Source organism: Salvia hispanica, chromosome 4, assembly GCF_023119035.1.
Source record: "Salvia hispanica cultivar TCC Black 2014 chromosome 4, UniMelb_Shisp_WGS_1.0, whole genome shotgun sequence".
In the NCBI taxonomy this organism is placed as follows: domain Eukaryota; kingdom Viridiplantae; phylum Streptophyta; class Magnoliopsida; order Lamiales; family Lamiaceae; genus Salvia; species Salvia hispanica.
Window position 1 is genome coordinate 56,261,277 of NC_062968.1, and position 27,484 is coordinate 56,288,760.

The 27,484-nt window shown below is 37.0% G+C and overlaps 5 protein-coding genes across 5 annotated transcripts; 3 read left to right on the forward strand and 2 right to left on the reverse strand.

Moving 5' to 3' along the window:
- The first annotated feature begins 496 nt into the window (after positions 1–496).
- On the forward strand, positions 497–6,213 carry LOC125185453 (nucleobase-ascorbate transporter 3). Its single transcript, XM_048081987.1, has 14 exons — positions 497–839; positions 1,651–1,748; positions 1,857–2,033; positions 2,858–2,958; positions 3,114–3,189; positions 3,287–3,346; positions 3,428–3,612; positions 3,684–3,780; positions 3,968–4,054; positions 4,598–4,656; positions 5,000–5,091; positions 5,185–5,262; positions 5,354–5,514; positions 5,876–6,213. The coding sequence occupies exons 1-14, from the start codon at positions 671–673 to the stop codon at positions 6,095–6,097; spliced, it is 1,662 nt and encodes a 553-aa protein (XP_047937944.1). The 5' UTR covers positions 497–670; the 3' UTR covers positions 6,098–6,213.
- Positions 6,214–7,581: 1,368 nt separating this feature from the next.
- LOC125185452 (probable disease resistance protein At4g33300) lies at positions 7,582–11,334 on the reverse strand. The gene is made up of 6 exons (XM_048081986.1): positions 10,941–11,334; positions 10,340–10,664; positions 9,818–10,206; positions 9,253–9,608; positions 8,959–9,164; positions 7,582–8,732 (listed from the first exon to the last, which is right to left on the reverse strand). Exons 1-6 carry the CDS (start codon positions 11,286–11,288, stop codon positions 7,906–7,908), a joined length of 2,451 nt encoding a protein of 816 aa, XP_047937943.1. The 5' UTR covers positions 11,289–11,334; the 3' UTR covers positions 7,582–7,905.
- Positions 11,335–13,536: 2,202 nt separating this feature from the next.
- LOC125218885 (glucose-induced degradation protein 8 homolog) lies at positions 13,537–16,981 on the forward strand. The gene is made up of 7 exons (XM_048120677.1): positions 13,537–13,851; positions 14,288–14,429; positions 15,488–15,635; positions 15,859–15,934; positions 16,034–16,145; positions 16,253–16,344; positions 16,550–16,981. The coding sequence occupies exons 1-7, from the start codon at positions 13,819–13,821 to the stop codon at positions 16,592–16,594; spliced, it is 648 nt and encodes a 215-aa protein (XP_047976634.1). The 5' UTR covers positions 13,537–13,818; the 3' UTR covers positions 16,595–16,981.
- Positions 16,982–17,335: 354 nt separating this feature from the next.
- Positions 17,336–21,055, forward strand: LOC125218134 (probable GTP-binding protein OBGC2). The gene is made up of 10 exons (XM_048119738.1): positions 17,336–17,510; positions 17,644–18,110; positions 18,189–18,280; positions 18,639–18,722; positions 19,035–19,112; positions 19,505–19,705; positions 19,782–19,889; positions 20,048–20,122; positions 20,250–20,455; positions 20,681–21,055. Exons 1-10 carry the CDS (start codon positions 17,398–17,400, stop codon positions 20,742–20,744), a joined length of 1,488 nt encoding a protein of 495 aa, XP_047975695.1. The 5' UTR covers positions 17,336–17,397; the 3' UTR covers positions 20,745–21,055.
- Positions 21,056–22,978: 1,923 nt separating this feature from the next.
- Positions 22,979–24,867, reverse strand: LOC125224114 (protein EXPRESSION OF TERPENOIDS 1-like). Its single transcript, XM_048127464.1, has 2 exons — positions 23,926–24,867; positions 22,979–23,443 (listed from the first exon to the last, which is right to left on the reverse strand). Exons 1-2 carry the CDS (start codon positions 24,431–24,433, stop codon positions 23,142–23,144), a joined length of 810 nt encoding a protein of 269 aa, XP_047983421.1. The 5' UTR covers positions 24,434–24,867; the 3' UTR covers positions 22,979–23,141.
- Between the last annotated feature and the right edge of the window lie 2,617 nt (positions 24,868–27,484).

The following is a 27,484-nucleotide window of genomic DNA, read 5'->3' on the forward strand; positions in this document are numbered from 1 at the left end:
AATAATATCACGAACTTTACCTTGGGTTTGTTTTTTCCCACGAATGAAAAAATTCATGTTATTTTAATAGATTGAAGAACAATTTTTGAGGGTGTGCTTCAAGAAAACTATCTTCAGATATTGAAAAACTTGAAACTTTCGAAATTGTTGTCGAGAAATTACGAAAAAAAATTGATATCATAGTATTATTTGTGGGAATTTTTTCATTCGTGGGAAAAATTAAACACGTGATAAAGTTCGTGATATTATTTGCCAATTTTAAAGTTCGTGGAAAAAATCCAATTTTTTGAAAGCTTCGTGATATTAGACGTCAATATCCCAAAATCGAAAGGGACTAATTTTGGAAAAAATGAAACCTATTTCAGAAAATTCACTAACTTTTAGAACTACTTTTTCAAATACATTCAACAAGATTACTTTTTTATGAGAAAAGGCGTATTACAGAAAGGTGTCCAACTTTTAAAGCAACTTTTACATGATTTTACAGAATATACCGCTTCTGGGTTCTTGTGCATGTGCTAACTGTCGGTGATTTTTTAAAGAGGGCTTCATCTCCAAATCGATTTTCACTTTATCAGGAGCTGCTGTGCTGTGCTTTGCTAGAATTACAATCCCACAAACCAAGAAACAGTTCCAAATTCAGAATAAAAAAGGAGTCTTTCAAGTGAAGATGGTGGAAACGGGACATCATCACCACCACGAAGCTCCGCCGCCGGGTCATGGAGCTCCACCGCCGCCCATGGTAGCTCCTCCGCTCGGGGGTGCTAGAGGCCCTGTTTACCCTCCTGCGGAGCAGCTCCTCCAGCTCCATTACTGCATCCACTCCAATCCTTCTTGGGGTTAGTTAGTACATACACTTCACACTCTTCTGCCATGATTGGGTTGCTGTGTTTTCTTGATTAGTCTGTGTTTGATTGAAGATTTAGTCCAGATTGTTTCCCTAACTTGCTTATAATGGAAGTGATATTGCAATTTTCTTCGAGTTTAGGTTGCTTGTGCGTAGTTTATTTGGTAATTGAAGCATAGGGAGATTTGTAATTGAAAGAAATGGAACTGGAATTGGACTGATTTTGGGTATCCATGGTCTTTTCTGCTTATAAAAATTGCATCTTGGTTATTGTTGCTTCCCACATATGAGGGTTTAGGGTTAATTGCCTATAAAATCTCCCATCCCTTTCATAATTTGGGGAAACTGAAACTAAGTTGATAGACATAGAAGTCTACATTACATGGAAGTGGTGGTCGGGAAAGAACAAGGGGGGACGATGCGTAGGTTAGAGACTAATAGAGAGAGAGATGCGAACGAATGCAAAGAAGGAGTGGATATAGGTATCTATTTTTTGGTTTATTAGATCTAAAACAACATTGTTCATGTCGCCACATTAATACACATATGTGACACTATTCATCCACGTCACCATAATCTTATACTACATGTGTGCCAACTCAATATCACATTTGCTCGGGAAAAATCTGTCGTGGGACAATTGCGAATTTCTGAACTTCATGATTTTTCATTTAAATTTTCAAAGGTACGGACATATCGGGATTTGACCAAATTTCGTGATTTTATTGACAATCAAGTATCAACCCCCTTTTCTTTTTATCATATCATGATTCTTGGCTAATTCTATTGTTCACATATTGCAGTACAAACAGCAGTTTTGGCTTTCCAACATTACATTGTCATGCTTGGAACCACTGTGATGATCGCCACTTTACTAGTGCCTCGGATGGGTGGTAGCCCAGTATGTCCATTTACATTCTTCTGCACTTGTTAAGAATAACTAAATTGTTGGAGTTGTTTTCTTTTGTGTAATATCGTTGCCTTAAGTGTCGAAAAATCTTTCCAACAGGGTGATAAAGCTCGGGTTATCCAGTCATTGCTCTTTATGTCAGGAGTGAATACTCTCTTGCAAACATGGTTCGGCACACGACTTCCAACTGTGATGGGCCCATCCTTTGCGTATATTATTCCGGTGTTTGCAATCATCAATGATTTCTTTGATAGTGATTTCCAAAATGATCATGAGGTATGCAAATTTGGTAGTTGTAAATATATTGTAAGTTTAAATTAGTGAGTTGAAGTTTATATTTTGTCTTGCCTAAAATGAATCTAAGATGAACAGCTGTCTTCAGAATATAAAATACTTCGTATTCTGTAGAAAATCATGTATTACTATATTTGTGACTCAAATTTTCTACTTTGTTGCTCATTACTGTTAATTAATGCTGTATTTGGGACATCTTTAAAGTTAAAATCATTGTATCTTTTAGGATTATAATTACACTTTCACCAAATATTTGCCCCAGATTTAATTCAGAAACAGAAGATGTCTTACTTTGACATATTAGTGCCCAAGAAATGCATTTCGTATTCAATAATCTGGTATAACTTTTTGATCCGTGCTAGTCGCATTGACAGCCGAAAATCAGTTTGGAGCTTCTCTGATTAAGTTATTAATGCTAGTGAGTAGTGACAAGTGGTCCTTGACTACCAGCGCGATTAAGTGCGTCTAGATTTGAAAACACAATACATTTATTAGTTATTCTATTTCAAAAAACCGGGGGAAATTTTGGGTGTAAAAGTGTAGTTGACCCTATCCTTTTATGTTAGATGTAATCTCAGTTAGCCAACTCTGACCCATCCATCAATGTCACTTCTTAGATACAATCCAGAATTTATTGGCTTGTCTTTGTTAGCACTTTATATGCACACTAGGATCCTGTTACACACTCATTTATGATTTTCTTTTTGGACTTCAAGTGATTTTTTGTTATTCGTGTGAAGTAGATATTTATGTTGGTTCTGTTGTTTAGCCACAATTTCGTAACTTGTTGAGTTGGATGCTTGTAGAGATTCACTCACACCATGAGAGCCATTCAAGGATCACTAATTGTATCTTCGTTTTTGAACATTATACTTGGATATAGCGATGCATGGGGAAAGCTTACAAGGTAAACTGATCTGTGTACCTTCAGTTTGTCATCAGTAGTTCGTTCATCCATATTTTATTTTTTCTTGTAGTAGATGAAGATTTCAGGAAGTTTCATGCTTAATCTCATTAGCTCTACCATTTCTCTCAATGTCTCTTTAAATTGCTTTTGAACAGGCACTTTGGTCCACTAGTTTTGGTTCCAGCTGTCTGCGTGGTGGGGCTCGGCTTATTCGCCAGGGGCTTCCCCCAGGTATCTTCGTATTTCCCTCTTCCTTGAAATTTCAGAAACCAGTGAAGCTACAAACATGATAAAATCTACAGCTTACTTGTTTCCGTGCATCCGACAGCTTGCTAACTGCGTGGAAATTGGCTTGCTCATGTTAGTTCTACTGGTTATCTCGCAACAAGTAAGAAATTATTATGTCGCTCGTGTTTATGTCTATTCTTTTCCAAAAGTATTATTTGGCTCAAGTATATGCTATATGCAGTACTTGCAACACCTCCATGCAGTTGCTAAGCCCATGCTCGAGAGATATGCTTTGCTTCTATGTGTTGGACTTGTTTGGGCATTTGCTGCAATTCTGACTGTTGCTGGTGCTTACAACAATGTCAAGCAGCAGACGAAAACAAGCTGTCGTACAGATCGGTCTTTTCTTATGTCATCTGCTCCATGGTACGTTCTGCATTCTAGCTACTTCCAACTTTGTTACTTCTTACCTGTTGCTTGATGTTTGTTCTTTTCAGGATCAAGATTCCGTATCCTTTTCAGTGGGGTACCCCTATATTCAGAGCAAGTCATGTATTTGGGATGATGGGTGCTGCACTTGTTTCTTCTGCTGAGGTTTGTTCACTTTTTGTACCTCTAAATGATCATCCACTTCTCTCAGCTTTTTAATCACTTCGGCTGGGCGTGTGATCGTTTTGTTTTGTGCTTTTTTCCCTCTGAACTTCTTATGCATTGGAAAAGTTGGCCGTCACGGGTATGCCAGTGGTCTTGTATATGACTAACAATAGTATCCTAATCGCAGTCAACTGGAACGTTTTATGCTGCAGCAAGGCTTTCTGGTGCTACTTCGCCTCCAGGGCATGTGATGAGCAGAAGCATAGGTCTGCAGGTCTGTGAAGTTTTCGGTTTCTTGTCTGGTCACGAGAACTTTGATTCTTTTAGTAACAATATATGACTTTATCTCTAGACTTTTATGTGGGATATGCATACAAATTGTGTAGTACTTAGGATATTTGCCAGAATGTATCATCTGTGTCGATTATGACTATTTAATGCAAGCAAAATGCTACTAATCGGAGTATATTGACAAACACGAACCAGCCCTCTCATAATGACATGTAGTGTTTCTTGAACGATTTGATGGTAGTAAATCATATATATTCATTAATGGGCAATGAATTAAGCATAATTAGGTCGACTGATATGAGTTATCAAAGGCCTTGGGATAGCCCAAAACTTCGATCCTCAAAGTAAACAATGGGATTGTCTTATCCTATATTTATCTATCTGGGCTAATCCTCAAAGGTAAACCCCTCTAAAATAGATACATATATTAATGATAAATCCAGATAAATAATGTTTTTCTCTATGCTCTTTTGGCATGGCTTCTTCCTAAACAGTTTTGGACTGATCATATCTCTTTCCATTGCAGGGTATAGGCCAGCTGCTCGAAGGCATATTTGGTTCTGTTGTTGGAACTACTGGTTCTGTGTAAGATTTCACGAGTCTTACATATATTTTGGTTCAACAAACCTCTTGTCTTCTTTATTTTGTCACTTAAGTTTGCAGAAGTGGGCCTATTTTCACTTCATTTATGTGAATGAAGTAACTACTACCCCTACTTGCTGTCACTGCGTCTTGACATAATGTCACTGCGTCTTGACATAATATTGTTATTTTCTTAATGCTGTTACCCCGACGCTTGTGTAGGCATGTCGATGCACATACGCCTGCACGAGTATGTCTTTTTAGTGGGAAAGGAGCTTATATATCCCGTACAAACAGAGATCTATCAATAAGTTTCGTGTGATTATGTTTTATCTTTGCTATGCAGTGAAAATGTCGGCCTCCTGGGACTAACTCGTGTTGGGAGCAGAAGAGTGGTTCAGATATCCACCGCTTTCATGATCTTCTTCTCAATATTCGGTAGGTTAAGCCTTCTCTTGGTTTCGTGTGGTAAAAAGGAGTGCAAGATGATGATAATGGTATACATGACTACTGGGAAATCTTGCTTTACAGGAAAGTTTGGTGCTTTTTTTGCATCAATTCCATTGCCGATATTTGCTGCAATATACTGCATCTTATACGGTATCGTTGGTAAGTTTTCCCAACCAGTAATGCATGTTGTTACCCTTTCTTCTCTATTTTCTAACCGGAAACTCACTAGCATATATCATTTCACCCTCAGCTGCGACCGGGATTTCACTTATTCAGTTCGCAAACAACAATTCCTTGCGAAATATCTACGTATTGGGCGTCTCCCTGTTCTTGGGCATATCGATTCCTCAGTATTTTATCACCAATACAGATGCGTCCGGGCACGGTCCTGTCCGAACGAAAGCAGGATGGGTAAGTATTACACACATTCATTAGTGTATTCATTTGTTACAAACATAGAATATTAGTTAAAAAAATCATAACTTTTTCGACGTTGAATGAAGCAGTAGTATACACGGTCTCAAAATCCGTGACCTATATATACTACTGCTTCATTCAATCTCTTATCATTAGTATTTTCGGAAATAAATTCTAATAATAGAAAGAAAAAAAAAACATGCCAATAACACTAAAGTTCTCTATTAACTCTTGATGTTCAAATTTAGTCGAGATTCCAGTGATTAGCACGGGGCAGACTATGAATCGACACTCCTTATGAGTGTTCCAATGCTCGTACGAAGCGAAGATAATGTTATTTCTGTGTTATTTGCAGTTCAATGATATCTTGAACACCATATTCTCCTCGCCACCCACCGTGGCACTGATCGTTGGAGCGCTTCTTGACAACACGCTCGAAGCCAGGCACGCTGTTGAAGAACGAGGGCTTCCGTGGATGGTGCCCTTCCATCGCTGGAAGGGAGACAGCAGAAATGAGGAATTTTACAGCTACCCTTTGAGATTTAGTGAATACATTCCTACTAGATTTCTGAGATAAGTTATGCTTGTGTATATTCGAAATAAACTCGAGAAAAAGGAGAAAAAGAAAGTGTATGAATGAAGTTGATAGAAAAGTGATGAAGGATTATTGTAAGCTATTTGTATTTTTTTTAATCTTATTTTAACAATAATACTTTTATTTTCTACCAACTTTATCATAAGAAAATGCGACTGTTGAATGATCGTTGACGTGTCATCTAATTATTTGTCGCATCCAAAATAAAAAATTGTATATTTTCATGCTCTTTTTTAAGTCACGTGGCATGAGCATCACCAACCAACCTTTTTGACCATTTAATACCAAAAGTATGTTTACTTTGACGATTTAGTGTTAATCATATTTTTAATTGTTTGTTTAAGTTTCATTCTAGATGTTACATTTGGACTACAAGAAAGCTTTAAAATGTTTGTTTGACTTGATTTATTTAATTTGCTTCCTAGCTACGTGAATCACAAACTCAATTTGTAATAATGCACTTTCCATTTTCTCAAAATTATAAATGTAAATATAATATTATATATGATAAATTTGAATTGTTAGACTAGTGGCTCTGTTTATGCTCACGATTAATGTAGTAGGAATTCTTAAATATTCACATATTCAACGAATAACGAGCATCTTTGTCGCTCAAAAAAGTACTCGGATATTATGTTTTGCTCGACAAGTTGGTGCTCGATAAATTCCTTTTGTGCAGTGTAAATGCAACCTGACCTTCATTGTAGGTACTTTTTTGTGGAAAAAATGAAATAAATGTTATGGCAGAAAGAGAACATTCACATATTTAACGAATAACGAGCATCTATGTCGCTCAAAAAGTACTCGGATATTATGCTTTACTCGACAAGTTGGCACTCGATAAATTCCTTTTGTGTAGTGTAAATGCGACCCGACCCCCTTAGTAGGGAGTACACTTTTTTGTGGAAAAAAATGAAATAAATGTTTTGGCAGAAAGAGAATTCCAAATCACGTTCATGCCTCTTGCTTTCAAAGGGTCCACACGGTTTGAAATTTCTTGCGTTTTAGACTCTTTTTGGATTTATTTAGATATTCCACTATCACCAGTAGCAGCCATACAGCTATTATCGACTCTTAATTTGTTGGGAATATGATTAGGTAATCCACAATTAGTTATCATAAAAATGCACTCAATTTTTTATTATAATATTATATTATTCACATGATCACATGTCTATTCATCAGCTTTTACTATTCATGATCATACCATTCCGGATAGCTTGTTGACTAGTGGGTGCCCATTAGACTTGAGAAATACTTTATTACTCCACTATAATTATCTAAATTAAAGTTTCCCATGATTTAATGGATAAATAAAGTCATTACCATGTGTTCCTAAAAGAACGTACAATTGACTTGCGATAGTGTTCATGTGATATTCCACTATGTCTACTCAATTAGTAATAGAAAAATGTTGTAACTATTTGTTGTGGATATAGACCATATGGAATTAAGACAAATTAAAATTGAAGAAAAAATTTGAATGAAAAGTTGGATATAGAATAATGTAATTTACATTATTGATATTTACATCAATGGAGATTGAGATGAAGCAAACACTACAAATAGTGTTTACCGCTCGATATTTCGTCGCTAAATAATTTTCGTTGCTAAATTCCGTCTTTTTTTAGTGAGGCCATTTCTTCACTCCCGAGCTAGTCGAGAGTAAAGCATTAACATTATTGATATTTACATCAATGTTTACCGCTCGATACTCCTTTGGCGACGAAAACTATCTGCGGATAATTTTCGTCGCTAATTTACATCTTTTTTTAAGCGACGCCGTTTCATCACTCCGCGAGCCAGTCGAGCGTAAAGCATTCCTGCGGAACTTGACACAAGCCCGGCCTCGCCTTCTCCATCTGCTTCCACAGCCCGGCGGCCTCCTCGTCGCACACAACCCGCCTCAGCGAATGCAAGAACGCGACGGAATCCGGGACGCTCCTCACCCGGGGGCACTCCCTCATGTCGATCTTCTCGAGGCTGCGGCACCCCCCAATTTTATCCGGCAGGCACCCCATGTTCACGCACTGCGACACGTCGAGGTACTTGAGCCTCTCAAGGCTCCCGACCCCGGCCGGGAGCCCCCTGAGGCTCGGGCACGCGGAGAGCCTCAGGATCTCCAGCGAGCCCAGCCGCCCCAGCTCGGCTGGCAGCGCCTCCAGGCTGTCGCAGTTGGTCACGCTGAGGCTCGTGAGCGCGGGCATCTCGCAGATGCTGCCCGGGAGCTCGGTGAGGTTGATGCAGTGGTCCAACGTGAGCTCGGACAGGTTCGGGAAGAGGAAGGGGAGGCCGAGGACCGAGTGCTCGACGGTCTTGATGTCGCAGAGGACTAACGAGACCTTCTGCAGCTTCTTGAGCGGAGTCGTGGTGGCCGGGAGGAGCGGGAGGGAGATTTTCTCGAACCAGAGGCTTCGGAGATTGGTTACGTTGCTGAACACCGCGGTGTTGTGAAGAAGGGCGTTGCCGGCGTTGTGGTTTATGAGAATGAGGGCCCGTAGCCGGGGCATCCTCTCGAGAAAAGGCGGGAGAAAGTATTGGGATGATGAGAAGTTTAGAACCACCACCTCTGTTTTTGGGCACTCCATTTCTAGCCAGTCCATTTCTCCCATTTCCCCTGCATCAGTCACATACTTATTAGGATCGTCGACTGCATAATAATTTGAATTATTATTTTTGGTTCACTTCCAAAGAGTCCAAACTAATTTGAATTTGACAAAATTTATATTGCTTTCAATTTTTTCTTTTCTGATGTGAGATGAGTTTGCAACCCAACAATAAGAGACGTCCCAAAATGAAAATCCAGGACAGATAATGAGGGGATGGAGAGAATATAATGAAACCTGTATGTATCGATATAACTTGAGCGTTGAAGGGCTCATCTGAATTCCTCTCCCACTCTCTGGGAAGCCCGGTTTCTCTTCTCGGCATCAATAGTCGTCTCCGTGAATTGACCGGACCGTCGTTGCTCAGATGTATCGCTAGATCGCGCAATACGTCGTGCTGGTAAACGTATATCTCGTAGTAACTACTGTATTTGTCACCAGACCTGTCAAATACGAGATAAAATCAGTGACAGAGCCAGGATTTTGACGCTGAAGGGTCAACCACCATAAACAAAAGATACAAGACCATACCTAGAATCTTTGACTAGTGTAAGAAGATTCTTGTCCGAAAGCTGGACTAACACGGCGAACGCTTCTTCTTCCGGGATGTCGTGAAGCTCGACCCACATACTGATGAGGATGTGGAGTGGGATTCTCTTGTCTTCAGGGAAGGCCCCCAAATCCAAGAAACACATCCTCTCCGTCTCAGAAAGATTGTCGATGCTCATTTTCATGCGTTCGAGCAGTTGCACCTCGTGGGACTCGCATAGAGGCTGCCCTCGCGATAGCCGGCTCTTGGCGCTCGTCCATGACATCTCCGGCTGACCCTTTAGTGATGCCCCAATCACTTTTAATGCTAGCGGAAGCCTTCCGCATTCGGATACCACCTGTTCGAAATTTCGAACATAAGGGTTAGGCTACTAGTAACAGCAGATGGCGGATGCAGAAAAAAATGTTGGTCTGACTCTATTTATTTTTTTCCCCTTAAGATAATTTTAAAAAATTTCCACAAATTTTAAAGTAAAAAATAAAATAAAAAATGAAATATGGTAGAGACTTGAGCCCCTCGGCTTTAAACCGGTTAATGGTTATTTACCTGCTTGACCAAGTCCTCGTCGGCACCGAGAGGTAAGGAAGTTTGGCCGAAGGCGAAGTGGCAGAACAGAGACATGGCCTCATTTTCCGACAGCAGATCGAGCTCGTACGAGCAGTCGACAACCGATGGCGGGAACTTGAGGCGCGAAACAACGAGGATTTTGCAGCCTGGAGCTTTCACCAGGAGCTGTTCAACAACAGATTGTTTCCACACATCATCAAGAACCAATAGAATTCTTGAACTGCTTTCAGCCTCAAATCCAAATTTTAGTTCCATGCTGTTGTCATTGACATTGCCACTCCTCCCTAACAATATTTCCCTTATTCTTGACTTGAGTTGCTCCATATTTGGAGATTGAGAAACAGTCAGAAAAAACACCCTGAAATGACCTGAAATATAACAAATTTATATGATCACATTGTCAGAATTTTGATGCAAAATTAGTAATGTATAATAAATAATCTCATAAATTGGAATGACTAATTTTTTATGGACGAACCAAAATAGAAAAACAGGACTTACTTTTAATCTGATCATCCTTGCATATTTCCCTAGCGAGGGTAGTTTTGCCAATGCCGCCAATCCCATGAATTCCGACCACGCTGTGATCGCTGCCGGTCAACATCTCCTTGACCTTCATCTTGCCAAGCTCGAGCCCCGTGCAGCCCAAATTTACCAAATTGTCCTCGCACCACCTCTCTTCCTCCTCCACCCTCTTCACCGCCGCCCCCAAGCACCCCCCGTCCCCGTTGACTCCGATCTTCATCGCCCCCAACTTCCAGTTCAGCTGATCGAACCTCTCCGCCATATCCATCCTCGTGTGATGCACGTCCGCCAGCACGTGAAGCTGCCAAAAATTTTAATATAAATCATTAAAATTTATTCGAATTTTATGTATTCAGTATATCAATATTTTTTTCTGCATTCGCCGAAAAAAACATATTTTCAAATATATTTTACAAGTTTCTACTTTCTATCAATATTTTTTTCTGCGTCCATAAAAAAAATATTTTTTTAATCAATATTTTTTTCTGCGTTCGTCAAAAAAGATGTTTTTTCTAATATAATTTAAAAAATATTGTTTCTACTGTCTATCGATATTTTTTTCTGCGTCCGTTCATACCTGAATAGGCCCCTCCATGAACCGGGAGACGTTCTTCTCCAACTTCTCCATCTTCTGGGCTAAGCGGATGTTGCGGTAGAAGTTCCAGCGAGGGGAGGAGAGGACTTTGTTGGTGAGCTCGAGGCCGCCGGAGAGGGTTTGGGAGAAGTTGTCGAGGTGGCGCTGGCGGTGCTGAGGGAGCTCGTTGCCGGTGAGCTTGATCTCTTCGATGATCGGGAGGAGGTCGCGGATGTAGGCGATGAGCTGCTCGGCGCTGGAGCGGCACGACGCCGATTTGCGGGCGATGACGAGGAGCTGTTTGAGGAGCTCGGTGGCGATCTCGCCGGCGAAGAAGTCTGTTACAGCCATGTCTGAGAGAGAGGGGCTGTTAACAACCTTGGATGGGAAAGGATGCTTTTTAAGGTGGAGGAACTAAACCATTGAAGATTGTCTTAATGACCAAGATAGCCTTGTTGTGGGCCATCAAAATATCAAGTGAAGTGCCTAATCTAAAATGTGGTGGTGGTGGTGGTATGGTTAATCGGTCGATAACCGAATCGGTTATGATTGGTTATCGGTTAACCAAAAACCGAAATTTTTGTTTTTGGGTTCGATTTCAATTATTGATTTTGAGCTATTGGTTATGACTGATGATCGATCGATTATAGCCGTATAGTTTAAAAATCTAATTTTAACTAAATATAGTAATGTTTCTCAAAACTCGATTATGTCTCTATCTTAGTGTACGAGGGATGGTAAATGATTTTTTACTTATATTAGTGACAAACCTATAATTTCAAAATGAAATTTTATAAAATGTCAAAATGATATCGTTCGAAGTCTTTTTATACGACGAAAACACTAGTGATACTTATACAAATCGGGCAATGGGCATGGCGTTTTTGGCCGACCTCAAAATCGGTTGTTACATGCTTGTATTACTAAATGGATTTTCCCCTTCATGTAAACAAAACAAACTCTCTTCTTTATGTTAATTGAGGTATTCTTTTTACAGGAAATTGTATTTAGTTAAATGGAAAGAGAATAAGACGTGCAAATAAACTAGAGGATACAATAAAGTAGATAATTGACGAGAGAGTAATAAATTAAAACCGATTAAAATGATTGCTTTTATAAAGAAGAAAATTACCTATTTAACTCGTATTGTCCTGAAATATATTGGAATTACGAGATTATATATCAAACAACTCCAACACCATTATGCTATGAATTTAACATTTTATAATTTACTTATTTTGTAGTCTAATACTCCAATTCACCACTCTCAAAATTATCTTAGTCAAAAAATAATTATTGGAGTATCACTTTTAAAATTTTTGATAAAAATGTGCCTCACTTATTCCGTGATTTTAGGCTCATAAGAAATGCTTTTTGGTCCACTAGATGTTGTTGTTTTGTGGAACCACGACAATGACTCGTCTAGTCTAGATGCATATTTTTCTATGAACGAATCATTTTAGAATTGAACGAATAAATTATGAGGTGGCTGCTATGTCATGACTGTGTGCTTATTTAAATCTTCTACTTTTTTATAACATGATAAGAGATTAAGAGGAGATATGTGGTGTACAATTTTATTTTATTTAGTGTCAAAGTTCGACATTGTATTTCATATCAATAAATTTAATTACTAGTACTACTATCTAATATGCCACGTGCCTTTCAATGTTACACTGAAAAATAAGTAGAGATGTCAATCGGGCTAACTCATTCGGGTTCGGGTCCACCCACTCGGGTTGCCGGGCTATTCAGGTTATAAATTTTCAACCCTAACCCTAAACCGCCGGGTTTTGGGCTAACCCATCGGGCTATTCGGGCCTAAAAGCTTTCGAAAATAATTTCTTGTATCGAAATTTTCTTCTATAAAATGATTTTAAATTTTAGATATTCTTTTCTTTTTAGTTAGAATTATATAAAATCTTTATATTTTCATAGTATTCTACAATAATACTTGGAAAGAAGTATTTCATCTCCATCAACTACAACATAAATTAAAGATTGTGTTCGTGTCATTATTTTGACATTGTTCGTAACTAATTCTTTGTGAAAATTAATAATCATATCTTACATGAATCATTAATAAAATGATAAATATATTAAGATTTTGATGTGTTATTTCTTAATTTTGTCTTGATTGGCTTTGGTGTGGTAAGACACTAGTGACAGATGATGGGACGGTGGAATAATGAGTTGAGGTAGAACTTGAAAGCTGATATTGTGGGATCAGATAGAAAAGTATAGAATGAAGATTAAATAAGACTTATGATTAGGTAGAAAGATTGAGGATTCAAAAATATATATAAAAAAACCCCCTAAAAGTTAATAATTTTTAATTAAAAGTTGCAACACATCGGGCCGACCCGCACCCATTTAACCCGTCAATCCATTCGGGCCAACCCGTTTAGTCCATTTTGTATTCGGGTAATAAAATTACAACCCTAACCTGCCTATTTTACCATGTTATTCGGGTCAATCCATGGATTTCGACGTCCCTGAAAATAAGCCATCATCATATAATCATAAAACCAGGCCCAATTTCAGTTTTTGGCAACTTTCACTTTCAACCCGATTCATTTTTTGCATTTTCATAAAAAAAAAATGAAAACAAAATTTGAGTAAATTGGATTTGCGCTAAAGAAATGAAATAATCGAAGTCGTCGCTTCTCATCTATAACCGCCAGTAACCGGAGCGTGAGAAACCGGAGAGAGGCGCGATCTTGTAATCCTATTTCATCGTCGTCGTCGTATTAGAGAAGATTTGTTTTAAGCTCAATTCACTCCTTAGATTTAGTTCGCAGAAAAATTCTTGGGATTTCGGTGTTTTTGACTTATTATCGGCGCAATTTGAGGGCCAATTTTGTGCGGAGGAAGTGGGGAAATGGATGCTGATCCACCGGAGTTTGGGAACATTGTAAGGAAACTCAAATTTATTCAAACGGATTGTTGTGCTTTTACTTCGGAATTGATTGAGAGTTTGGCTTGTTTTTCTTCGAATTAGTCTGGCTTAGGTTTTTGATTGATTGGAGGATAAGATTTTCTAGATGTAGATGACATGTTCAATTTATTGCTCCTTAATTTGATGGCTATATTGGCTCAACGGTTTTTAATTTGATTAATTTCCTTGCCTTGAGTCAATAAAACACTTCAGCATCAAGCCAGTTTTAGCAATTAATTTACTTTTGTGGAAATTTTTGTTGGTTTTTTTCCATGAATTTGGAGTGGGATGGTATACTTGCTTCGGATATTTTGGGATTATAGATTCATGATAGAGCTGATGTTTGCTTTTTCTGTAAGTTTAGTGTAGTTTTCTCTTGATTGTTATGCTTATTATTGTACTTTTGTTTTAGGATGTAAATGAGAGTGATATCCACACAATTGTTCTTTCATATCTTGCACACAATTGCTTCAAGGACACGCTGGAGTCATTCGTTTCTTGTACCGGGATGAAGCAACCTGCTGATCATCTGCAGGACATGGAAAAAAGAAAAAGTAAGGGAGACCCCTTTTTCGCATCTGAGATCCAACCGTTGCTGCTTTTAATATTTTATGCACTTTGGATCAACCCTTATTTGGGGAATGTGGCATTTAGATACGAGTTGTGCTTGAGGAATGCGGTTTTATCAATGACATGTAAAAATCGAGTTTATGATGGGTGTTTATACAAATTTACCAATATATTGCCAGAATTTGTGTGAATTTTGGAATGTGCATATAGTAATGAACTTGTAGGCCATGCTTGGATTGTGACAATTCCATCATGAACATAGGTTGTGTAAAAAAAATGGATCTTGATTTTCCATATTACTATTGCTTTCTAAGTTTAGCATTCCGCCATTCTGCCTATGGATACTCTGGGCAGGATATTATCAGTTCTGCGTACTTGATTGGGATATTTCGATCGAGTGAAGTAAGATGAAGATGCTCAATTTTAGCCTGTGTAGTACAGGGTGTTGAGCAGCCTTTAGGAAAGGGCCTTGAGATGTGGTTGTGGTTGTATGATGAGTTCTATGAGCGTTAGGAAAATAAAGTTTGGTTTGGTCCAAAATTTTGTAGTTTGCACTCATTTTATTATCAATATGTTTTTTTTCTTTTTCCTATTAAAAACTAGAGACTGTATAAATGAGTCCGCGTGATAGGAAGCGATAAAATTTGTAAACTATGTGAGGGTGTTCAGGAAGGAAAACTTACTCATCACCGTAGAGCCTTTTCTAGTTATATGAGCCACCCAAGTAGAATATTTTTTTCTTTGATTGGCCTTATTTTTGTTCTGTTAGGTGCATAGTTTCTTATATAAAGCAAAAACGATTGTGCATCGAAGGAATTATAGAGAATATAAGGAGGGTAGAGCAATAGGAAACAAATTTGAAACGCTTCTCCTTGTGAGGATTTACAACTTTTATTTATCGTCCGCACAAGAATAATAAAATCCAGCTTACTCATCAGCCCTATCATGCCAAAATAACTGCTGAAGTTTTCATAATTTTCTTATTGGATAAAAAGTTTAAGTTCTGGTAAATGTAGCATTGATTTTGGCAGTTTATTTGCAGGAATCTATCATTTTGCATTGGACGGAAATGCATCCAAAGCCATTGAGATGACTGAAGAATTTGCACCTGGCTTGTTGGAGGAAAATAAGGATTTGCACTTTGATCTTTTGAGTCTTCATTTTGTTGAACTTGTGTCCTCCCATAAAACGTGAGTGAGTGTTTTTACTTAGCTATGATTGATGTTGTTCTGTCTGTTTGGGGGAAATAGCCTGTGATGTTCATTAAGAAAAGGCCTCAGTAAACGTAATGAATGTTTGTTTAGAGTTGATAATGAAAACAATTTCTTGCTTTTTTTAGGATAAAAACATTTTCATAAATTGTAAACAAAGATTTATTTATGCATGGTTGTTTAAACATAAGTTTTGTGGCAGTCAGGAAGCCTTGTTATTTGCGCAATGCCAGTTGACTGATTTTGGCAAAGAGCAGAAATATGTCAAAAAGCTTGAAGTATGTTCCTCTAACAATTGCCTTCTTTTTTGAAATTACCCTCAGCTTTCGACTTGATTGAATTTAAATCATCATCAAATGGAAATGTTATCTGTGCAGGACTTTATGGCTCTGCTTGCATATGATGAACCAGAGAAGTCCCCGATGTTCCATCTCCTGAGCTCTGAACACAGACAAAATGTTGCAGAAAGTTTAAACAGGGCAATTCTTGGTACTTCTTTCCTCATTTGACATGCTTCTGATTCCATGCATTTGCATTTCTCTTCGATGAAATTTGTCTATTGATTGTTCATTTAATTTGCATCTATTTTATTTCAGCTCACTCTAAACTTCCCAGCTATTCAGCAATGGAAAGGCTAATACAACAAACAACTGTTGTTAGACAGTGTTTGAGCCAGGAACTCGGAAAGGTGTGATGTTTGCTTTGAGTCTGTTGTGTGTGTTCTGAATTCTTTGGTTCGTGCATGCTATTCTTGACAAATACTCCATTTTAAAGGAGGTTTCTGGCCTTGGTTCTTTTTATCAGGAAGTGCTTACTCACATCATACTTTCCGTTGCCAGTTTTTGTCACAACGCACTAACTTCATTTTTCTTGACTTTCTTGGTATTTTGAAGGATGGACATAAACCCTTCTCCTTAAAAGATTTTCTCAGGAGCTAGACGAACCGGTGCCTCCACCAAAGCAATCACTGTGTTACGAGTTACATGGATGTGTCAACGTGATACAGGCACGTGACGTCACCTATGGTTACAATGTCGTCCATAATGCTCTGTTAAGTTGGTTGCTCATGCGTGGAATCTGCAATTACGGGGCTTGCATATCTTCCTAGTCCGTGTTCGGAAGGGACCCCAATTTCATTTCGAGGCAGTCTACGAGCTTAGGTTTTACAAGTGGAAGAGCCTTAGTTTAAATCTTACCTAGTGTGTGTATTCTGAATTTAGGGAAATAATTTCATCCCTAAAGCGTATTCTTGTTCTTGGTTAGGCTAGAGGATCACTGCTTTTCAACTATTATCTAGTCTGAAATATCAATTTTACTTATCTGAAGATTTTATTTAGCAAATTTTTTGGTTTTATGTGTCTATATTATAAATGAATGGTTGTACTCTGTTTTAGTCTTTGTTTCATTGCTAATTTAGCGATTCTCAATCACATTGAATAATGTGTGATATAAATGAACATAATTTACATAACACTAGTCTCCTCTCCTCTACTTTTCCCTCTCTCATACTTTACTCTCTCCACTTTAACTTATTTAAATACCATTCCTTAAATCCTGTGCCCAAAAGAAGTAGGTCACTTATCTTGGGACGGAGGGAGTATTATTTTAGGGTCAATATCTCTTTATTGTATTATTAACGTGATTAAAAATTCAAACTTTAATTAGAGTATTTTCTTATTTCTCAATTGAATCCACTGTGGATTATCCTTTTCTCCTTCGAACACAGTTGAAGCGGGAGAGAATGCTGTCATCGGTACCTCAGCAGCGTTCATCTTCAATCCTCAGCTTGCCGCCTAATTCAATTTCGCAGGCCTCCCTTTCTGCTTTCTCATCTCATCTCCACCATTTCAACAGGTATTCCTACTTCCTCAACTAATTTCAAAGCTTTAATTTTTTGTATGGAAGCTCTCACTCAATTCTATGTAAATTACACCGAATTGCACTCCAATTAGGGTTCACTCAGCTCAATACATCATTGTTCATACAGGAAATTGACTGTGAAAAAGAATTACCAAGGAATTTCGATTAATTGTGCCCTTGCTAAAGTAAAAAATTCACCTTTACCAAACCCTGACATACTGGTCAAGGAGCGCCACAAATACTTTGATGAGGTGATTATCACGGTCCGGGCCGGAGACGGAGGCCACGGTGCCATTCTCAATCTGCCCAGCCAGAGCGGCTCTGCCAAGTCAGTAGGGATATTTGATAAAGCAAGAACAAAGAAGAAGGCTTCGTATAAGAGGGATTTTGATGGTTCACTTATCCTTCCCGTGGGCGGGCATGGTGGTGATGTCGTGATCTACGCGGATGAGAGTAAAGATACGTTGCTGGAGTTTCACAAGAAGAGCCGGTATAATGCTAAACGAGGTGGAAATGTCGATGCAATGGGTGTTTTTTCTTCCCAAACGCGTAGTGGACTTGCTGCTCCTGTGCTTCGTATTCCAGTGCCTCTCGGTGTGTGTTCCCTATATTGATCTATCAGTTTACTGCATATAATAAACAGATTCTTATGTATATTTGCAATGTTCTCAGGGACTGTTGTTAAGCAAAAAAGAGGAAAGCTTCTGGCTGATTTAGCTCAACCAGGTGACGAAGTTTTGGTTGCGAAGGGTGGACAAGGAGGGGTAAGGATATATTGTCTAAAAACCAAATTAATATTGTCTAAAAACCAAATTAATACTTTTATATTTGATTCCTGATGACCCGAGGAGTAAATTTAACATATCAGCTGATAATTGAAACTCACTGACTTGGATTGTTGACGGATAAAGATATGGAAAAGGAGAAACCCAAAAAGTGTTGAAGCTAATACTTAGAAGTACAGTTTCAAGGAATAGAGAAACTACTTCTTTTGTTTATCTTTTCTTGTTTTGTTTTTGTTCTATGGCATACTTTTGAGGAAAATTTTGAAGAAAGCTGTCTTGTGGTTCATTTGCATGCAGACCTTCTTGTGTTCATTTTTATTTAGCATTTTCTTTGTAGATTAGCTTGTTGGAATTGCCAGAGCATAGGAGGAATAAGATGATGGATTTAACCACTAATATACTGAGAGATGACAATGACAAGGTAATGGATCTTTCCTTTGAACTTATGCCAGATATTTGATAATTTGTTTTTCTTCACCATAAGCATGTCAGTGAAGTTTTTTTGTGTCAAGAATATTATAATTTGTATTTATGTGTGTGTGTTGTGGGGGGGGGGGGGAGTTTGTGTTTTCTATGGACCAGATCATTTGAGCAAATTGAAATCATTATAAGTTTAACATCTATTATTCTGATTTTCCTCTAGAAGGGTTAGAGCTCGCAATACTTTGAATTCTGACTCAAGTGGTTATTCGTAAATCGTGTGTCAGCATTTAATTTTTATAATTTAATACAGGTTTTAGCTGTCGGTCAGCCTGGAGAAGAAGTTAGTCTTCAGTTGATACTAAGAGTTGTTGCTGATGTTGGTCTTGTGGTAAGTACTACTTATATCAGAGATTTCAGCGAAACTGACATACGTCATTTTCTAGGTAGAAAGAGTATTTCACACCATACATATATATAACCATTGAAGTAAAGTTTTAGAGTGAACAAACAATGCCGCATACATGCATAGATATAGAACCATTTAAGAAATTTTTTAGTAAAAAGGGGTGACAGGTTTAGCAATTTTGAGCGTAGATCAGTGGGTGTTTGACATTTAACGTACTTTCCTAAAGAATCACACTTTTCGAATAACATAGACATCCTACTTATATTGCAGTCTAAGATGTTGCAGATGTAATACGCTGATTGAGAAAGTCAATGTGTAATAAAGTTTGCATTTTTCCAGAATGACAATGGTCATACTGTTTGCCTTCCTTGCAGGGACTCCCAAATGCTGGAAAGTCTACCCTATTAGCAGCTACCACACTTGCGAAGCCTGACATAGCCGACTATCCTTTTACGACCTTAATGCCTAACCTAGGACGCCTTAATGGTGATCCCAGTTTAGGGGCTGGTCAATTTTCATCTGCGGCCACATTAGCGGATTTGCCTGGCCTCATTGAAGGTGCTCATCTTGGAAAGGTATTGCTTGCATTACTTTATGATTTCACTAATATTGGTGTGAATTTACGATGATATCTAGCCATTTCATTTCTAGGGCCTAGGTCGGAACTTTTTGAGGCATTTGAGGAGGACTAGGTTGTTGGTTCATGTTGTTGATGCAGCTGCGGAGGATCCAGTGCAAGACTACAGGACAGTGAAAGAGGTATTCATTAGATTTAATACCTATTATATTTATCGTTTATAGCCAAACAATTTTTTTGAGTAACAGCATCTGATGAACCCACTTATTATTATACATGAATTGTTTCTTAATTTCATCTCTATGTAAATTGATGAAACTTAATGAAATTAATATTGCAGGAATTGCGCATGTATAATCCTGAATACCTTGAACGGCCGTACATTGTTGTACTAAATAAGATTGACATTCCTGAGGTATTTCTGTAAATGTATCCTGTACGTCTGTCGTCTGTGTCCATGAATGAACAGGAAATGGACAAACATTTCTTGTTGTCCGATCTTCTCAGATAGTTATAACTGAGTGTTGTAATCACTTCTCCAGGCAATGGAAAGGCTTCCAAATTTGACCGAAGAAATATGGAAGATTGGATGTGATGTGGTGGAATTGCAGAATGATGTTACATCTCGAAGAGAAGCTTCTCATTCGACCAGTGACAGTGACCAAATAGATACCGATTCTCAGGAGAAGAAGGTGAAAACAATTGAAGAATATCAACGGCCTTTGGCTGTTATTGGTGTTAGTGTCTTGTAAGTTTCTATTTTCGTTGTTTATTATGTTGTTCAGTTATTCTCTTACTATGTTCCGTGCGATATCTCCTATAAGTTCGTCACTACTAGTAGCTTCAACATTTTCGTCGCTTGCTATGAAAAACTAGAATCATTATGCTAGTTGCTAGATCCGAGGGATCACCTTACATATCATTTTTTTTATGCGAGTCATACTGAGAGGTGTTCCGTTGTCTTGACTTGCAGGAAAAGTATACGGATCAACGAGATGCTAAAGGAGATAAGAGCGGCCTTACGCAGTTGTCAATAATAGGTCTATTGAATCACAAGAGATTTTGCTGAAACACGACGATATATTGAGATCACAAGTGCAGCCGCTTCCTCAAGCTTGATCGCAAGGCCCAAGTACGGAACACGGGTTCTGTTCGGGGCTCAGTCACTACTACGAGTGTTCCAGCAACAAAATCTATATGGTCTTGTCATGTGGCTGGAATCAATTCATTTGAGTTGTATACATGTTCTCTTTTTTTAGAAACCTTATATAACTATATTAGTGTTTGTATACTTAGTTTCAGAACAAATGAATTTTATCTGTTAAATTCCATTTACAATTAAATTGCTTATAATTGTTTAAAAGATTAGTAACTCTTTTAAGAAGTGTTTAGAAAATGGTTGCTATAGACTCCTAAAATTAATATGGATAATTTTGGGCTAAAGAGAAAGGTCTCATCACTATTTTCATATTTGGTCTCCATTTATATTTTGGGTACATTTTGAGATTATAAATTGTCATTTTAGGTATAGAATAAATAGTACTACTCCATACTTTCTACGTTCCCAAAAATTTCTCTATTTTTCACTTAAGTCTGCCGTTTTACTCCATTAATAGTAGTATTAGTTACTCCACCATGTCATCCTTTATTATATGTTTATTTTAACTCATTTGGATGCATAAATAGATAAGCATGATCCATTCACTTCTTAACATTTTACTACAATGAATTGTAGTAGTATTTAAAATAATTATGGGCTTTTTCACTATTTACACATTTATATAAAATTTATTAAAGTTGATTTCGAAATGATACTAGAAACGGAGTAGAAAAATAGAAATCCAATTTGTTTACACAAGGGTGATGTTGGTAATTTGGTAGGAGTATTTATTTGTATATTTGGAGAGAAGTGAGTATTTTCTATTTTTTAAATTCAAAATTGTACTCATAAATTAGAGAAACGAATCGTCATTTAATGCATGCATGCCTTAAAATGAAGTTCCATAAAGTGCTGGAAATATGCATATGTTTACATCTTGTAACTTTCGTAACGGCAAACACATTTATAAGATTCAATACTTTTATGTTTTTGTTTAATAGGTCCTTGCATAATTACTAGTACTAGTATTTTTATGTAATTTGATCTTCTTGCATGTGCTCTCCAACAAATTTATTATCCATCACAGAATATATATCACAATTGGTAGATGACATTAAATAGAGAAATAAAATACTATAATGGAATGTATTAAATGAGAAAATTATACTTGAGTAACCCAACGTGTTAATGATGGTTTTTTAAAAAGAATATAAGTATGCCATCTTTTTTACAGTGTTATTTCATACTTCTATTTTTGAACATATGGAGTACTAATTAATTACTCCTAGACTTCTAGTTCCCACCATCTTCTAGTTGTCTTTTATCATTTACTTTGACATACTATTAAGTTATTGCAAAAATAAGATTTAAGAGAAAAAATATTGTACATGTGATGCCACAAGAATTGAAATGTCCTGGTCTCTAAATATCATTGTACCTTCCTCCCTAATGTACATAAATTTCGATTCAAGAGAACTTTATAAACCTTCTGTTTTCTACACATGGTATATTGGTACCACACATCAAAGGAGCCTATACAAAACACCACATCTAATATGCTCAGAATATTGTGTCACATAACATATAGTATGTGTCGATACTATTTGAGTCTTTGACTGTGAGCACTGATTTCGTTTAGTCCGTATTTTTGTTACCTTTAAAAATAAATGGTATTCGAATGCAACCATTCATTATATGTTTCTTGTTATTTTTGATGGTACAGATAATCTATATAGAGCGATGCTATTTGATCATACTATGACAGATTGTAAAAGATTTTTTCTCTAAATTCATGTGAATATGCAAAAAAATTGTTCTCTTTGTCCAAACATCATATACTATTTGATCATATTATAGCTAATATTAAGTTAATCTTTCCCTACATCCATTAGAATGTGCAAATAGAGTATCTAGTAAGTTAAACTGATACTAACTCAAATCTATTACTAGTATTTTAAATAATGAATATGACCCTAACTAGGTGTTTTTCTCAAGCAAAAAATAGGCAAGAAGAGAAACAAAAATTAGTACAAACCAAGAGGCTTCAACAAACATGCAAGAGAGGCATGTTTGTACAAAGTGTATTTAACAACAAATATTCCAAAAAAAACTCAAATAGAAATAGATGAAAAAATGAAAAACAAATACCAATAATGATAACTAGCAATTCAATTAGTCCAATGCACAAAGTCATAATAATTGAAATCCCAACAATAAGAACCATCCAAAGACATTAATTGCTTTCTTCAATGAGAATAGGGCCAATGGATATTGAATGCTCTCCTCAATCTAACTAGTCTAATCATCTTATACATATGAACTCAAAATGTCTCTTTCAAGGTCTTGGTGGCGGGAAGAATTGCGTTCCCGCCATGAAGGCGTTGAGTGGGGTCGGATAAACGTTAGGATCGGCCACCGCCATCTGTGAGTTGCTCGCGTTGGCGATGAGGTCCAGAGAGGCGGAGGAGGAGCTCTCTCCGCCTTGATCGTATAAAATTCCCTTGAAGACATGGCCGCCGATGCTCAGAGCCGTCTGGTACGCGTAATGCTGCTCGGCCTCGTCCACCGCACTCACCCTAACGCACCGGAAAACCGCCGGGGAGCTTACCTCCGCCGGAAACTGCCCCACCTCAAACCCTAGCCAAAATTAAATCAGAAAATGTTAATAATTGCACATTCTCCTCCATAAATCTCATCAATTAATTCATAAAAGAAAATGTAATTAAATACAGTTGAGCAACTGGATTTATTCTCCATCACTTTTACTCTGTAACAGTATTCAGAAAAAAAGGTTTGGTTAACATCCATCACACGCAAATGATACTATACTATATACTCTCATTCTGTCACTTCTCTTTAATTATTTTATTATAAAATTAGGGCCTGTTTGATATCTTTAATGTTTGATGAATAAGATAAGGTAACAAAAAACATTTTTTAACTTCAATATCACAGATTCTTAATATAGAGAAATGAAATTTACATAAGTAATTGTGTGAATTAGAAAAGTTCAGAAAAATCAATTTTTAACTTCAATTTCAAACAAATCCTTAATACTATGTGAAATTGAAATATGCACATTTCTTAAAACTCGTGCTACTAATAAGTAATTGCATAACCTGAAGTAGGCAAGCGGACAGCGGGAGCTACAACGGCGCGGCTCTCTCTGATCCGCTTGGGATTATTATTATTAATATTACTATCAGCTGCGGCCGTCAGCGCCACCTGGCGCTCGCGGCGCTTGGCTGCGGGGACCCACGTGCTCTTGACGTGGGTCTGGCAGTCGAAGCCGCGGCTCTTGCAGCAGGTCCTGCAGCGGAGATGCACGCAGTCTTTCTTGGCCTGGTTGCCGCAGTCCTGGCAGTTGGCCCCCTCCCCGCCCCGCCGCATCACCGCTGACGACGACGATCTGTGATGAGCAGCGTAGTAGCTCTCATCACCAGCAGCGTCTTTGATCCGCTGCTGGTGGTGGAGCTGGTAGTACTGCTGCCATAGCTCGAAACCCTTGTTGTAGATCTCTTGGTTTCTGAACAGAAACAGACTGTTGTTGCTGCTGTGGTCGTCGTTGTTTTCCGTCTCTTGATGGTGATCTTTGCCTCCTCCTTCTAGTGAGAAAAACCCAGACATTTTCCAGCCCTATTTAAACCTAGCTTTGTGCTCAAATTCGAGAGAAAATCCATACCAAAACCCTATCTATATCTAAAAAAAAAACCCAAAACTAACTGAATTATGTGTGTGAGAGAGAGAGAGAGTAAGGAAAAGTGTGACTGACAGTCTGATTTGGGAGTTTGTTCTCTAGTTTGCAGCTTTGTGCAGACAAGAAATTTAGGGTAAGGGAAGGAGACGAGGATTGGATTGGTTGATTTTGAATTGAATTGGAAATTTGGGAGTGTGATTTGGATGCATTAAAGTCACGCCTCTGCAAACGCCGCCATCACAGGCTGCAAACAACTCCTCTGCAACCTCAATTTAAGACATGAACCATAGTACTCTCTCTCTCTCTTCACAGTTAGTGCAATTTGTAGTGTAGTGAGAAAGTGGGGACTGGTTTGGAGCAGAAAAGCCCTCTGCCACTCTCCTCACACAGTTCTCTCGCAGATTGCATTAAGACAAGGGCGATGCGTTTCATCCTGCGGCTAAGGTTGTGCCACGTGGAGGGCATCAGCTTTTGGTTAATTGTCCTTGCACCGGAAAACACGCTCTACTTTTTCCCCTTCCTAGTAACTGTGTGACCATTCCCTAAATTATTACCATCTCCGGCCAATATTACTAGTACTTGTAAAATGTTAATGAAAAAAGTATTACTATTGAATATGAATCTTGGAGAAATACTAAATGTGATATTTTAATGATGGATGAATGACATATTTAGGATAAATGGAAATTTTGGTATGTAGTGCAATTTCCAAACATTTGCCATAAAATTACTCCTAAGTCCACAAACAATAGATCTATTGTTATTCGGCACGGGTTTTAATATATAACTGGTAAAGTAAGAGAAATGAGAGAAAAAGTGAGTAAAGTATGAGAAAGGGAAGAAAAAGTGGGAAAAGTACGAGAGATAAACTTTTCATTTTTAGAAAGTGATCTATTTTTTGTGGACGTCCCTAAATGGCAAAAATGATCTATTTTTCGTGGACGGAGAGAGTATAAAATTTGAATTTGTTCCTAACTATAATGAGATAGTATATGATATAGTAATCGAGAAGAATCATACATGGACATAATCACTAGTGAGCTAATTGATTCTTCTATTCATATGGATAACAATATCCTTTTGATTGAAAAATTACATTAATAAATACTCTATTTGTTTTATTAGAAATGAAACGTTTTCTTTTTTTAGTTTGTCTCATTAAAAATAAAACATTACCTAAATTGGAAACATCCCTATCTCTATTTTTTCATCTCTCTTATACTTTACTCTCTCTTCATTAACTCACAAAACAACACTACGTAAAAATCTTGTCAATTTCCAAATGCTGCATATTTAATGGGACGAAGGGGATATAATAATAGTAGGTAAGTGTTATTTTTTGTCATAGAATACAAGTAATTACTATCTTTTTGAATTGTGTGGATTTCACGCAATAAAATTTCCAACATAAATTTTTTCTATGTGAAATGCCAAAAAAATCTGCATGTAATGGTCGTAATTATATTTCATCTTGTGGAGAAGATTAAACTGATGATGATACGAATACTCTGGAATTAGTGTCAGCATTCCGTAAAATTATGCCGAAAATTTTAACATGAGAAATCCGCACATATTAAAAAGTTGGTGAGTACTTTATTTTCTTAATTTCTCAGCTTTAAAAGAAATTAACTATATAAGGAAACAAAAACTCACTACTGATTTAGTGAAAAAAGGAAATATATTGCAGGACTGACGAATCACAGACGCCATAATGTGGACTGTTATTGTGATGAACGTCACTGTCTGTAAGATTAAGTAGACGAATTTATTTCTTTTCCGGCGATTGGGAAAAATCGAATAATTTATGACTATGTAGCTACTTTTAATTATTTAATTATTAACAACTCGAGTTATATTTCTAATCATTATAATTTTGACTTACCTTTTGCATCGAGTTCTGAAATCAATTAAAAAGTGGGATTAATCATAATTATTCTGCCGCCCCTTTTGTTATTACTAGTGATCGCCGTTTCATGTGATTTGACTCTCAAATCAACCAAATCCATTAGAAAAGTATACTTTGGTAATTTTAGCAAATTAAATCGAATCATATCAATATCAAAATCTATTCATTCGATTTGGCATGCAGTTTAAAAAAAAATTATTTTCAAGATGAGTTTAGGGTTTAGTACTTTGAATTGTGATGTTAAGTTTCGAAATTTGCGTCATATTATGATTTCCACTTTAAAATCCAATAATAATAATAATAATAATATACTCCATAATAATATACTTACAAATATAATAATAAGAAATTGACATTTAATCTAATAATCTTACAATTTACGGTTTGTTTGGTTTATATTTTTGGAAAGTGGAAACCAAATTTGAAGCATATAGTATAGTAAATTTTTTACAAAAGCTAACCAAAAGATACTCCATTTTAAAGACATAAACCATGTCAAACCATACAATAGTTTACGCTTTTAAACCAAATTATGAACAACCCTAAGTTTAAGATATGAATGCACTAAAAAGAAAAATAAGTCAATATATATTTTTTCATATATATAGAGGGAGTCATAAATAAATAACTAAATCATGATGCAGAGATCGAATCTCAACCATCAGATAAAAAAAAATAGAATGATTAGATTGAATTTTAAAATTTCTATATGTGGTGTAAACTAAGGTCATTTTAAGAGCATTTTTTTTCATTCCAAAGAAAAAATGATCTTTTTAAAATTGGAATGCATTGTTTTCCTTTTGAAATGATCTGTATTCTTTGATAGTATATGGAAATCGTTTAAATCTTATTTGAAATAACTATGGAATGACCTAATTCTACCCATGTAATAAAATGAGTTATAAAACAAACTAGGCCTTATATTAGGATTTTGTTACACTAAAAAATTAAATTTTAATTTTGCTGAATTTACTCAGATGAAATTATTGAAATGGAAGCCTAATATAGAGGTAGAAGAATTTGATGAAAGAAAACTGGAAGGGTAACAAGAAGATAAATACTGGTCATAAACTCA

Coding starts and splice junctions, on each gene's coding strand:
- LOC125185452 (XM_048081986.1), bottom strand. CDS start 11,288: ATGGCTGTAACAGACTTCTTCGCCGGCGAGATCGCCACCGAGCTCCTC. Junction 10,665..10,940: donor TCATGGAGGGGCCTATTCAG/GTATGAACGGAC, acceptor AATTTTTGGCAG/CTTCACGTGCTGGCGGACGT. Junction 9,165..9,252: donor ACACTAGTCAAAGATTCTAG/GTATGGTCTTGT, acceptor CGTATTTGACAG/GTCTGGTGACAAATACAGTA.
- LOC125185453 (XM_048081987.1), top strand. CDS start 671: ATGGTGGAAACGGGACATCATCACCACCACGAAGCTCCGCCGCCGGGT. Junction 3,347..3,427: donor TACTGGTTATCTCGCAACAA/GTAAGAAATTAT, acceptor TGCTATATGCAG/TACTTGCAACACCTCCATGC. Junction 4,055..4,597: donor GCAGAAGCATAGGTCTGCAG/GTCTGTGAAGTT, acceptor TTTCCATTGCAG/GGTATAGGCCAGCTGCTCGA.
- LOC125224114 (XM_048127464.1), bottom strand. CDS start 24,433: ATGTCTGGGTTTTTCTCACTAGAAGGAGGAGGCAAAGATCACCATCAA. Junction 23,444..23,925: donor TGTCCGCTTGCCTACTTCAG/GTTATGCAATTA, acceptor AATTTTGGCTAG/GGTTTGAGGTGGGGCAGTTT.
- LOC125218885 (XM_048120677.1), top strand. CDS start 13,819: ATGGATGCTGATCCACCGGAGTTTGGGAACATT. Junction 15,935..16,033: donor AATATGTCAAAAAGCTTGAA/GTATGTTCCTCT, acceptor TTATCTGTGCAG/GACTTTATGGCTCTGCTTGC. Junction 16,146..16,252: donor TTTAAACAGGGCAATTCTTG/GTACTTCTTTCC, acceptor ATTTTATTTCAG/CTCACTCTAAACTTCCCAGC.
- LOC125218134 (XM_048119738.1), top strand. CDS start 17,398: ATGCTGTCATCGGTACCTCAGCAGCGTTCATCTTCAATCCTCAGCTTG. Junction 19,113..19,504: donor TTGCTGATGTTGGTCTTGTG/GTAAGTACTACT, acceptor CCTTCCTTGCAG/GGACTCCCAAATGCTGGAAA. Junction 19,706..19,781: donor AAGGTGCTCATCTTGGAAAG/GTATTGCTTGCA, acceptor TTTCATTTCTAG/GGCCTAGGTCGGAACTTTTT.